General features: G+C 43.5%; 1 protein-coding gene across 5 annotated transcripts in view; it reads right to left on the bottom strand.

The window, feature by feature from the left end:
* Nucleotides 1–13294, bottom strand: part of TAOK3 (TAO kinase 3) — a 115816-nt gene that overhangs the window by 76635 nt on the left and 25887 nt on the right. For all 5 annotated transcript variants that reach the window (XM_053369816.1, XM_053369817.1, XM_053369818.1 and 2 more), the window contains exons 2-5: nucleotides 10467–10577; nucleotides 7198–7409; nucleotides 2726–2797; nucleotides 456–557 (exon numbers count right to left, since the gene is read on the bottom strand). In XM_053369816.1, coding sequence (XP_053225791.1) covers nucleotides 456–557; nucleotides 2726–2797; nucleotides 7198–7317 — 294 coding nt within the window. In that variant the 5' untranslated portion in view covers nucleotides 7318–7409; nucleotides 10467–10577. The remainder of the gene's footprint in view (nucleotides 1–455; nucleotides 558–2725; nucleotides 2798–7197; nucleotides 7410–10466; nucleotides 10578–13294) is intronic.

The raw sequence follows: 13294 nt of genomic DNA on the forward strand, positions 1-13294 counted from the left end.
TATCAAGAAAACTGAACCCTGATAAAGCAGTGGATCCATGGGAGTATCCCTCCACTCAGAAATCGGGGTGGTATGTAACAACAGCTTGCATATGATATGATGATACAAAGCATTAAGGGCAGGCAAGCCTTCCTAAGCATTCTGGAGGTCCTTGGAGCATCCATGAGGCTCGTCCTAGTTCTCTAATGAGCATCCATTGTACTTAGAAACACATGTCTGTCCTTAAGCAGCAGCACAAACAGTGCGCCAAGGCAAGGCAACCCAGCTGCGGACCCCCAACGCCTGTAAACATTTTCAGTTTCTATGCAGTATACCAATGTTAGGCTCAGGGCCCGACAGCCTTTAAAGAATAAGTAGCAGCGTGGGATGATTGAAACAATTCAGCATTGCATCCAGGGAAAAACAGCTTCTTCACAGCCCATAGGACGTGAAATCCAAACAAAGCTTTCACTCACCCAGGCAGTGTTTTCTTTCAAGTAACAACCCTTGTATTCTATGGTGTTGGGGTGCTTCAGCTGTCGTAGAAATCTGACTTCCTTGATAATATCCTGCCATTTCTGGTGTTTTTTTAAAAAAGAAGAAGAAACAGTCTTTAGATCAAACTTGAGAGAAGAGGGTGAAAGAGAAGGTGACAGATAAGCAACTGTTGGTTCCTGCTCTCCTTGAACTGTTTGATCCCAGCCATCCACTGGAAGAACTTATAACAAAGGACTAAGTACCCAAAATTGCTTATTTCCTGCTCCCTCTCTTTCAATCCTCCTTTCCCTTTCCTTTTTAATTTGTAAGCTTGAGGGCAGTGACTGTCTTGATTTTCTTAATCTGCAAACCACCCTGGGAGCCTTTTTAGCTGAAGGGAGAGGTATAAAAATAAATAATGAAATAATAATTTCTCCATATAGCAAAATAAGAACATTTCCAAGGTGAGCTGGAATCAGAGGCTATTTCACATGGAATTATACACCTAGGAAGAACTTAGATTTCTAAGAACCTCAGCTCCCCACCCCTCGTTTGTTTGTTTGTTTGTTTGTTAGCAACACAAGTAAATTGAAACAAAAGTTTGTCAGCATCTGCTGAAGATGTACAGGCCAAATGGCCTCTTTGCAAGGCTAATAGTTACCAGAGGGCAATCAGATTAAGTCATGCAAATATTGCAGTCAAAACAAAATACGCACATTAAGCAAAGATACATAATGCTGTATATTTAACGGTTTAGCAAAAATCTAAATAATGTTATACAAGCTGCGTGGTTCTAAACACTGCATTTATTGCCTGCGTTGGTCACAAGAATGGATGGGCACTTAGGAGCATTTTAATACATGACACAACTTGACTACTGAATTTGAGGAGCTGGAAAGTAGAAATTCCTATTTGACTCCCTTTTTACAAGGATCTAGTTGTTCCCCATACTGGTATCATTCAGGTGTCAGCAGGCCTTTGAAACATAGTGCTAAAGATGTATAATTATTGCTGGCTGTTATACATGCAGTATTTTATTGTGCATTTCTAAGTTTTTTAGATTTGTTTAGAGATGTTTTATGGCCGCAACCTGCTTAAGAGAGAAAGGGCAGGAAATAAGATGTAAGAACAAACAAAATAAATTAAAGCACTGGACTGAGGAACAGTATTATTGCTATTATTAAATTTATTACCCACCCTTTACCAATATTCAGTATTAAAAACAGTCAAAAAACAAATTACTGTCATAGGAATAGGGAGGGTCCTGAAAGCACATCTCAATGTGCAATATTAAGCACCAAAATGACAGCAAGTTAAACCAAACACGACTCAAAAGGTGCAGAAGTACCACAGAATGGTGAAAGAAATTCCAATTTTTGGGTGGGAATGTTGGAGATCTGTACAACAGCTCACATAAGGCTGAAGGAAACCTGCATGCAGGATCTAGGTGGATGAGCAATTACATGGTGGTAGAGGTCAGGGAACTTGAGGAGACGGGATGGAAGAGAGCCCAGGAGTAAAAGAGATTGTGCTGTGAAGTGTTGGACTGTGACCAGGGAGACCCAGATTCAAATCCCCCTTCAGCTATGAAGTAAACCAGGTGATCTAGTGCTACTTACCATGTTTCAGCGACCCTAGCCACAATTGGGGGAAGTGGGGAGAACCCAGTAAGGCTAATCTGAGCTTACAGAAGGAATTGTAGGATAATAGTGTAATATAATGAAGGTGATGGGGAACAACATACAAGTGCTGAGTAGAGTAGGGGTTGTATTGCTAGGTGGTGTGGAAAAGTAAGGAAGGAGTGGCTTTCAAACCTTCCCATGAAGGTCTCCAGAGATTTCTAGCTTAGTACACTCTTGTTTAGTACACTTTCAAAATTCTAGTGTTGCAAGTAGCTTACACTGAGGAATGCAGAATCTGTGGCCCTCCAGAAGCTGTTGGACTACAACTTCAATCTTCTCTGACCATTGGCCATCCTGGTTGGGGCTGATGGGACCTGCAGTCAAACAACACCTGACGGGCTACAGTTTCCCTACGTGGTCTACATTCCCAATTCACTTTATTAACAAGTAAATGCTGGTCCAGTTTTACTTTATTTTCAAAGTGTCTCTCTGCAGAAGCAGGTAGCAGACTTGTAAACCACTCCGAAGCCTATTATGGCATTAAGAAAAATGAATTGGTAAAAAAGAACACAGCAACACACAACAGAACAGCCTGCTTCGCTGTTCTGACACAGAGGCATTTGCAGAGTTGTTTTTGTCCTTCTTACCTCATTTGTTTGCTTCCCACTGTAGGACATCTTCTTGATTGCCACCACCTCATTCGTGCGGGCGTTGGTGGCCTGGAAATTGGGGGGGGGAGGGGTAAAAGGAGAAGAAAGAAAAAAGTAAGATGTTTTCTCATTTCCCTCCTAAACTCAAGGAAGCCAATTGATCAAGGAGAGACTCTTCCTCACAAAGAATTGTTAGTACAGTGGTACCTTGAGTAACAAACGCCTCAGGTTACATACGCTTCAGGTTACAAACTTCGCTAACCTGGAAGAGTTACCTTGAGTTGAGAACTTTGCCCCAAGATGAGAACGGAAATCATGTGCCGGCGGCACAGCAGCAACAAGAGGCCCCATTAGTGAAAGCACGCCTCTAGTTAAGAACAGTTTCAGGTTAAGAACGGACCTCCGGAACGAATTAAGTTCATAACTAGAGGTACCACTGTACTGCATTAGGAGTCATGCTAGGTGTCAGCAACACAAGATCTACTGCAGAAGTAGCCCAAATCCTGCACAGGTCTGCTAAACTATCTGCCTCCCGAATGGCATTCCACAGAATCAATGCAGATGGCAGCACCACTTGCCAAAGCCCAGCATCTTTCAATCAGTACTGAAATATTAACCTTGAAATCTCCTACTGTTCTCTCCCATGTAGCCTTAGAACAACCTTGAGAAGGGCCATACACTCTATCACTAAGCTGCTTTGTTGGGTGGGGAAGCACAAGTGGCAGCAGACCCATACCCCTCTGTGCTACCATGCAAGGATGGGCAGTAGCAGGCTGGAAGTGGCACATGTCTCTTACCTGTTGCTTTTGGCATGGTCAGTACCATTTCCTGCACAAACATTTGACATTCCACCAAGTAAGTAAGCTTACTAAAAATCACCACGGTAGGCTAGACGCTGTTCAAGAGTCAGCAGTTTGCCCTCAAATCCACAAAGACCACGCTATCCTCTCTTGTGTTCCAATAATTAAGATCAGCTAAATGAACATTCTTGGTTATAGTTACAGGGAGGCAGCTGTGTTGGTTTGCTGTAGTCGAAACAAAATAAAAGAAATCCTTCCAGTAGCACCTTAGAGACCAACTAAGTTTGTTATTGGTATGAGCTTTCGTGTGCATGCCCACTTCTTCAGATACACACTTCTTCTTGGTTATGTCATCCGAAGGGCAAGGACAATGCTCAAAAGTTTTTCCAGGAGTTGTGAAACGCCCTTCCCTGCGAAGACTCAACAAACTCTGTGCCAGCCCTAACACCCTTCCATAGCACTGCAGAAACCTCTGCCTAGGCTCTTGGAAACTGGGGTTAAGTTGTTGGGCGGCATCAGAGTTGGCAGTAGGAAGCAGGGCAAACAGACTGGCATGCCAAGCAGCATCTTGTTTCTCACAATGGCTAGCTGGATGCCTGTGGGAAGAGTAAAAAGGGGCAAGAACCTCTCCAGCTATTATCCCCCAGCAACTAGTACTCAGAGGCATGGCGCCATCACAACTCACAGCTACTGATGGCGTCATCCACCATGGATTTGTCTAACCCCCTTTAAAGCCAACTAAGTTGGCAGCCCTCACATATTTGTGGCTGTGAATTCCCCAGCAGGTTCCACAGCTTAACTATGCACCATGCAAAGTACTTCCTTTTGTTTGTCTTAAATCATTTAACGTTCAGCATCTTTGGATGACCCCAGGTTTACCTATTACGAGAAAGAAAAGCTATCCACTTTGTCTACACTGCATTTTTTTTTAACATTCCAAAATAATAATAGAAAGCAGTTGTCACTTTTCCTTACAAGGGAGTTGTTCCAGACCTCAGATCATTTTGGTTGCCCTGTTCTGCACTTTTGCCCACTCCGCAGCATCTACAACTGTCCACAGCATCCCATGCGCTGTCACACCACAGATCTGAACAGAGATATTACAACTCCAACAGTTTTATATTTGACCCCTTTCCTAATTATCTCTAGCACAGAATTCACCCTTTTCAAAGCTGTGGCGCACTGGATCAACCTTTTCACTGTGCTATCTGCCATGACCCCAAGATCCCTTTACTGGTTAGTCACCGCCAGCTCAGATCCCATCAATGAATATATAAAGACAGGATGACTTATTCTTTTTTTGCTCACTTCCCTCACCATTTCACTGAACTGTCTTTGCCATTTTATTACCTGCTTTTGGAGAGGTTATTTCAGAGTTCTTCACAATCCCATTTTTGTTTTTACCACCCTGAATAATTTGGTGTTATCAGCAAAGCGGGCAACCTCACAGCTCTCCCTTAACTCTATGTAATTCTTGGTCTCCGTCAATAAAACGTTGCTCAGAATGAACAGCCAGGTAAGAATCCCAGGCTTTTTAGGGTCAGGCGAAAGGCATCTTGCATCGCCAACCAAGAGCCACTGAGGCAGCACTACCTCCTTCTGCACAGTTGCACTGTTACACTGGACAGCAAGCCTGTGGCTCTTCCTGCTGGCAACCTTTAATGGGGATAGACAGCCTTGCTGCCAGAGTCCCCAGTTCAATATTCTCAGCACACCCAAGATTGGGGGTGGTGTTATTAAAAGGGGGAGGGAAGATGATTTAATTAAAGAAAATGTAAATGTAAAGAGTTTTGCTGCAATTCTTAGTTGCCACCCATCCTATGCCTTCAAGTAGAAATTCAAATAAAACAGAACATTGGAAAGTTAACCGCTTATGTTTCAAAAGTGCTATTTATTGGTTCAAGTGAGTCAGTGGTTCTATATTATTCTGCTAATAAAAAAATGAAGCTTTAGTTGAAAGCCTCCCAAAGTACTTTCTGCAATGCCAGTAACATCTGATGTTTTTTTTCCACACCAGCTGCTTAAAATAAGCCGTGCCTAGCTCCAGAAGAAGCTGACAAAGGTGTGGCTATAGACCGCTTGGTGTGATCTCCTTGGCTGGGAGGAGGAGAATTGCTCCCCGCAGAACACTCTTCCATGGTGTTGTCTGGTGGAGCTTTAAATGATTAAAGCAGCAGGGCTCTCTCTACTTTCCTTGAAGGACTAATCCACAGCCTGAGACATCTTGCAGTTAAATAACAGGCTCAGACAGACTGTAAGTAATGCTGTGCGGCAGGCTGCTTTAAGTGGAACTGCCTCGTTTTCAAGGAATGCTACATCACTGCTGTAACACAGAGAAACTAATAAGTTCAATCTACTTCATTTATAAAACTGGGTCAGCTTCATTAGATAGCACATAAGCAGCCATCTTTTGCATCTGGAAGCATCCAAAGCAGACTGTGTTGTGATGCGAAGCTCTCTTTAAAAGCAGAGGTAGCTAGCTTGTAGTCCAAAAGCGTTTGAAGGGCCATAACTCCCATCAATTAATCATACTAGATGAGGAACTGAGGGCAGCGGTTGGCATCCATCTGTCTCAGGAGACAATGGAAGGGTGTACTTTGGGGATGAGGTCAAACGCTTGGGAATTACAGCGCCTGCTGTGGCTGCGGAGGCCTATACGGGAGAGACATGTTTTGTTCCAGCTAGGGCAGATGAAGGCGTCCAGTTGTGCTGATGCAGGTGTACCATGGCATAATAGTCCAAAAACACCTGAGGGGGCCACAAGTTAAAACAGAGGTGGCTGTTTTAAAAATGTTTGTATTTATTTTTATTACTTAAATGAGGAGTTCAGTGAGGTCCCTAATCCAAGTCCCTAATCCAAATCTGATCTCTGCCAGGAACTCACCTGATAGCCCACACTTCTTATTTGCGATTAGGAGTTCACCAACGCGCGCGCACACACACGTACACATACACACACACACACACACACACACACACACACACACTGTGTAAATTTGTGTTCATCCTTCATGAGGAATCATCATCAGAAGCCAAAGGTCTTCTGAGCAAGATATCTTTCAGTCAGATGGAGATGCTGTTATTGTCTTTTTGGTTGGCCATCTGGAATATTTTGTAAACTCAGTCGCTCAAGGGCCAAGCTGTAAGCCTGGCAACAAACATGGGTCCTGAAACTCCTTAGTAAATGCTTCCCTGTGGTGAATCAGCAAGGGGAAGTAGTTGTACAAGCGAGAAATGGGAGGTGTATTATCTGCTAAACCCTTCTTCCATGCACCAAAGTCTCCCTGTTTTTCCTTCTCTACTTTTAAGGTTAAGCATACACCTCCATACACCATTTCTCTCTTGTGAATGGGATCCATCACTCTGCAACAGAGAAGCAGAGGCCAGAGTTCCCACGTGCATGCATTACTGTCGAAACATATCACACACACACGTTTATGTATGAAAAACAGCAAAGCAAACAAGCAACAATAAAACCTAGAAATAAAATTGTATACATTTTCTTTATATGCATAATGGATGCCATTTTGGAATTGTGGAGAAGGGAGAGAAGGGTATAAACAGCTTTGACTATGAAGAAAAACCTCTTCCTCAAGCGAAATGTGCTTAATGCTATGAAAGGAGATCTTTGTTTTGCAGAGAATGGGATATTAAGCAAAAACTACTTACAAAGTAAACCGCTCCAAAACTTCCATGTCCAATTTCGTGTAAACCCACAAATAGTTCCTGAGGATCATCTTTGTAGAACAGGTCAGCTGCATCTGGGTCTTTTGGCACCCCTTTGCGCATGGTGAACAGTATTAGGACCTTGTTCCCACCTCCAGTTCCCAGTCAGTTTCTTCCCTCATTGACAATGGAGTCCTTAGGTAACAATTCAGAACCTGGGGGGCGGGGGGAGAAATTTGTAGACAATTGAAATCACTGTAAGTATTTAAATTTGTTTAACTCAGGTGCCTTCTCTACAGTCTGAAGAAAGCAACTTTTAAGGAGATAATTTTTCCATGTTCCCCAAAGACGAGGATGGGGAACCTGTGGCACTCCACACATTGCTGGACTCCCAACTGCCATCATCCTTGACTATCGGCAACAATGGCTGTGGCTGATGGGAGTTGGAGACTAACAATCAATCTCTGGACAGCCGTAGGTTCCCCATCCCTGGGAAGTTCTGTTTAACTGTTAAACAGATGTTTCTGAGAGCATTTGGTTTGTTTATTTAAATCTGAAATATTTGTATCCTGCTTTCCTGCCTGAAAACAGGCCTTCACGGCAGCTTAATAAAAACAAATCCATCCATACAAAGGTGTTGTTGTTTTTTTGGGTGGGGAAGGCAGCAGTGACAGAAAGAGACACCCTGTTTCCCAGCTGTGGCTTTTAAAAATGTTCCACAGTGACCACATGGGAAAATAGCCCCCCTCCCCCAAGTTTTGTGTCTGAAATTAGGGCACTTCCTCTTAGGCAGCTGGTTCATGGCTCTATCCAGCAGCAGTGGTGACTGAAAAAGTGGAATGAGGATATTCAAATGTCCACTCCCCTGGCCTTAAATATTTCTGTTGCTGCTCTTGTGGTTCAAAAAGCATATTTTGTAGAAGGTGGGGTTGTTTTATTTCCAAACAAGCCTTTTCATGATACAATCCTCTATTAATAATACTGTAGTCCAAATGCCACTCAAACAGCAAGTCCTTAAGACACATGTGCTTAGGAACAAAAAAACCCACTGCCGCTGTGCAGAATCTCTTAAAATGTTAGGGAAGTGTTTTTTCCTCTTTACAAGTGTATAAGTTAACAAACAAAAAAAGATCAGGGTTGCGGGGAAGAAGGATTGTAATCCTTCCAGCTTGGGACATGGAACCAATCAACATTTTAAAAGACTGCAGGATACAAGGATTGAAGAAAAGGCTTAATTAGAGCTTGGCAAAGTAAGAATTACATCACACCACTGAACTGGGGCAACTCACCTGGTATAAATCTGATAAGCATTTGAATCAGAAACTCCAGGAAGGATAAGTTTCTAAAGTCAGGTAAACTGGCCAGCTACTTAGGAAAATAAAGACACTTTGGGGAAAGTGATAAATATAAGTTGCTGACAAGTGCGCCAAAGCCCCAAAGACAGGGCAAATTTTATATGACAGATAGTGGGTCTGTGGGGCCCGTCTCCCCCCTGCCCCCTCACTGAGGCTGCCACCATCCCTTTTCTTTATCATGGTCCTACCATCTGGCCATCCTCTACCAAAGGGGTAAGCAGACATCAAGATCTACTTCAGTAAAACGGTTTTGCAGTCGGGCCACCGACTAGCTAGGTGCAAAATGGTTGCTGCAAGGATATGCAAAATGGTGGCTCAGGGAGAAGTGCCTTACCTACTGCACCTCATAAGCTACGTACTAGGGATGACCTGAAAATGCACAAATATACACCTGTAATTCTGAAAGCCTAGAAAAGAGGAGAAGTGCCCTTTTGTAGCAAACAACTGATAGCCAGAAAGACTTGCAGAGCCACTGCAAGTCATCTAGCAATTTAGTAATAAATTATCCACTCTTCACTGTAAGGATCCTGGGGATGGGGTTACAGAAAACCAGAACCATCTAGATCCCTCTTCTACCATGTTTTGTTAGGGTGCCTCATGGGACACATGGGTGCAGTGTTAAAAGGATGGGTGCTGGCAGCTTCATGGTGCTGACATTACCATCCTTTTGGTGCTGGGTTATGTATAACTTAGGGACGTGGGTAAAAGCCTCAGCGCCTAGGGCTTGCCGATCGAAAGGTCGGCGGTTCGAATCCCCGCGGCGGAGTGCGCTCCCGCTGCTCGGTCCCAGCGCCTGCCAACCTAGCAGTTCGAAAGCACCCCCGGGTGCAAGTAGATAAATAGGGACCGCTTACTGGCGGGAAAGTAAACGGCGTTTCCGTGTGCTGCGCTGGCTCTCCAGATGCAGCTTGTCACGCTGGCCACGTGACCCGGAAGTGTCTCTGGACAGCGCTGGCCCCCGGCCTCTTGAGTGAGATGGGCGCACAACCCTAGAGTCGGACACGACTGGCCCGTACGGGCAGGGGTACCTTTACCTTTACCTATGTATAACTTATTCCAGCCGTTTGAGGAAATGTGAATGTCATGCTTATTGCTGTTTCTGTTATATATTTTGGAATTCTGTTGTTTATTGTTAAACTTGATGGCTGTTTTTAACAGTCTATATAAGTCACGGAGAGAACTTTTGTATGAGACAACAAATAATGCTAGCTTGACTGAGATGGGAACCACTACTAAGAGCGGCATATGGCAGGTGACTCTTCTAGGGTTAGACTGACAGGCAACTTAACTGAAAAACACTGCTATGTAATTGTACTATTAACTTCATTCTAAACAAGCCTAATGCACAAACAACAGATAAACAAACAAGGTTTCCCCCCTGGATTACTGTTGCTACAACCATATTGTACTAACACCCTATATTGTCTATCAGGGGTAATTTTTTTTTTTAAAAAAAGTACACTCGTTTACAGCTGCACCCATTTAATTAATATTTATTCATTATATTTCTGTACTGCTCCATAGTGAAACTCTAAGCAGCTAATAAAATTCAATAACACAGAAAACTGAAACAAAGCAAGAAATACAAACCATATTTATTATGTAAAACCCAGCAGCTTGCTCAGAACCCTGAGATTTCTAGCTGCCAGTGTTGAACAAGAGCCACATGTATGGAAAATGAGGGGGTGGGGATTTAAAGACTATTTATATTATAAAATATTTTGAACCTTGAAGTTTCATGGGTGGCAGTTGTAGGGTCTGTAAAATTTATTATTTTTAGCCACAGATGTTCTTGTTATTTTTAAACACGCAGCATTGTCAGTCTCATCCATTATGGAGCTGGGGGACTGAGGAAGTGTCCCCATCTTTAGGGTCCTTATCACAGAGATAGGCTGCAAAAGAGGCAATTCAGCATACCTGGGTAACTATAGCAATAAGCATACTCTATGGTCCAGGCTCATTTCAGTAGAAACGTTAGGTCTCCTTTTCTGTTGTGTCTCTGGGCTCTATATACTCTTGCCTTCCAACCTGAGGAGTGGGGGAAACAGAAATAATTAAAACAGATAAATACATTCTACAAATGAGCAGTTCCTGGTCTGCAGAGCTGCCCCCAATACAATTTTTGACCCAACTGCAGCTGGTGCCAATTAACCATTTCCCTGATATTTGTACTCCCACTCTTTGGGTCTAAACTGACACATCTTCCAGAAAACAAGGCACAACTTTATCCTCACCTCTGGTCAAAACACAAGGCAGCAATTACTTACCTTCCTGTTAACAGCGAAGCAGGAACCTGGAGGGAGGGGCTGGCCATCACAGCACCAAAGAATACGGTAACCTCAAGCCTCCAAGCCTACACATATTTTCAACAAAAACTATTTGGCTGGCCTCCATGTGAGAATTATATGTACTTACATAAAGAACATTAAAAAGGAGCCCTGATTTCATGAATAGTAATGAAAATGGCAGTTTCCCCTTCTAGCTATAGCCTCTGCATACACCTGCACCTTGATACACAATTCTATACTGTGTCCCACGTTGGGTCTATAGACAGGGTACAACAATATTAAAATACTTAACAAAACATAAAAATACAGGGAGAAAATGCAACTGAAAGACTAGGGCAGAGTTAAAACAACATATTGAGATCAAGGCCTAGCCACACAAGTATGTGTGTTTTTAAAGCAACCTAAATGTCATTAATACAGACACTCATCTAAACTCAGAGGGAAGGAGTTTCCATACTTCCGGCGTCACCACAAAAGAGGCCCTCTCTCTACTGGTTGCTAACCATAGGCTGCATCATGGACAGGAAGATCTCATCAGCTGATTATCAGAATGATTGAGGAACCTCAGTTCCAGGGGACAAATGCAGCCCTCCAAGTCCTCTCTATTGGGTCCTCAGGGCTCTGTTATCAAGGTAATTTTGCACAACAGACAAACACTAAAAATTTTCTTTGTTGCAGCATTCCTTTACCCAGGGAGTCAACGCTGACATCCAGCAGTGTGACAGATAATAGTTTTGTCTACAACAATCCCTGGCCAGTTGGACATCAATCCCTGGCTGCTTTGAACATCAGCAGCAGTGAAAATAAGCAGTTATGGATGTACCTGTAAGGTCTAGTAAATGGACAAGGCTTAATGTAAGTTTTGAGCTTCTTTCTTTTGTATGCTGATATGAATATTTGTTGAATAAGAGAGGCAGGGTAGAAAATGCTTTTGGGCGCTATTTTCTGTCTGGCATGGAGATATAACCAAAGCTATATTTCAGTTTAATTGTCTTTTTCAATGAAAGAAAATAATCACAGATGCGGGTGCTAAGAGAGTGGTTAGCATGAGACAGGTTGGGGGAGCTAAAGTACCTGCAAGAGACTTTACCTACTTGCAGGGCTTCATATTCCACAATTAACTTGAACCATACACACATGCACCTGGGACGCGGGTGGCGCTGTGGGTTAAACCACAGAGCCTAGGACTTGCCGATCAGAGGGTCGGCGGTTCGAATCCCTGCAACGGGGTGAGCTCCCGTTGTCCGGTCCCAGTTTCTGCCAACCTAGCAGTTCGAAAGCACGTCAAAGTGCAAGTAGATAAATAGGTACCGCTCCGGTGGGAAGGTAAACGGCGTTTCCGTGTGCTGCTCTGGTACACCAGAAGTGGCTTAGTCATGCTGGCCACATGACCCGGAAGCTGTCTGCGGACAAATGCCGGCTCCCTCGGCCAATAAAGCAAGATGAGCGCCGCAACCCCAGAGTCAGTCACGACTAGACCTAATGGTCAGGGGTCCCTTTACCTATGCACACATGCAGTGTCCTGTTAACAAATTAATTGGATACAAGCCTTTTTTGTCACTGTGCACTGGTGCAATAAAGGGAAGCACCTCTTTCACACGGTACTGGTGCATACATAAAATGCCCACTCAGCTGTAACATATGAAAAAGCCCTTTCAGTGACAATTCCAAACTACTGAGAGCCAAATATTTTTCAGCAACAAACTCACTTGCCAGCTTCAGCAAGCTGCTATTCTCCCAGCTTCAATTTTCTACTTGCAAAAGGGGACCACACCTTTCAGGTCAGGGCTGTTCTGAAAATTGCTGAATACACACGAAGCACTTCAAACATTCTAAAATGCTACTTATTGTTATCATTATCCTTACACTTACTGAGATCATATAGCATCTGAGCCCTTTTAGCACACTAGAAATAAATTTTAAAATATATTTATTATTTATTAAAGCCTTACTGCTGGAGACACATGGCTGCTCTGAGCTGATTTGCAATGTTTAATTTACTGGCATCTGTTTCCATGTAAAGGCTTGCCCCAGCCAAATAATGCTGCTGTTATGTCTATTGAAGGACAATTGTTTGAAGACTGCAAAGCACCTGACAGCATGACTAAGGATGCATCCACAGATGGCAGCTGCCCACACTCCTGGCTCAGCGCTGTAGCACACAACCATAGTGCATTCAGGAAACTCAGAAACGTTCCCTTCAACATAGCCCCTACCCTCCCTAGAAGATGACAGCTATTCATGGATCAGACCGATGCTCATCAGCCATTTGGATCAGCAGTGGGATCAGGGCAGGCTGAAGAACAGTACACACTTGCATGGTGTGAAAGCAGCATATTCAAACCACCCACAGAAAAGACACTTGCAGACCATTTCCCTGACTATCAACACCTTGCAAATTGCAGGAGAAACGGGTCATTCAGTGGCCAAGCCAAAATCGTGGAATACCTGACAAGA

This window comes from Podarcis raffonei, chromosome 16 (genome assembly GCF_027172205.1).
Source record: "Podarcis raffonei isolate rPodRaf1 chromosome 16, rPodRaf1.pri, whole genome shotgun sequence".
NCBI lineage: Eukaryota > Metazoa > Chordata > Lepidosauria > Squamata > Lacertidae > Podarcis > Podarcis raffonei.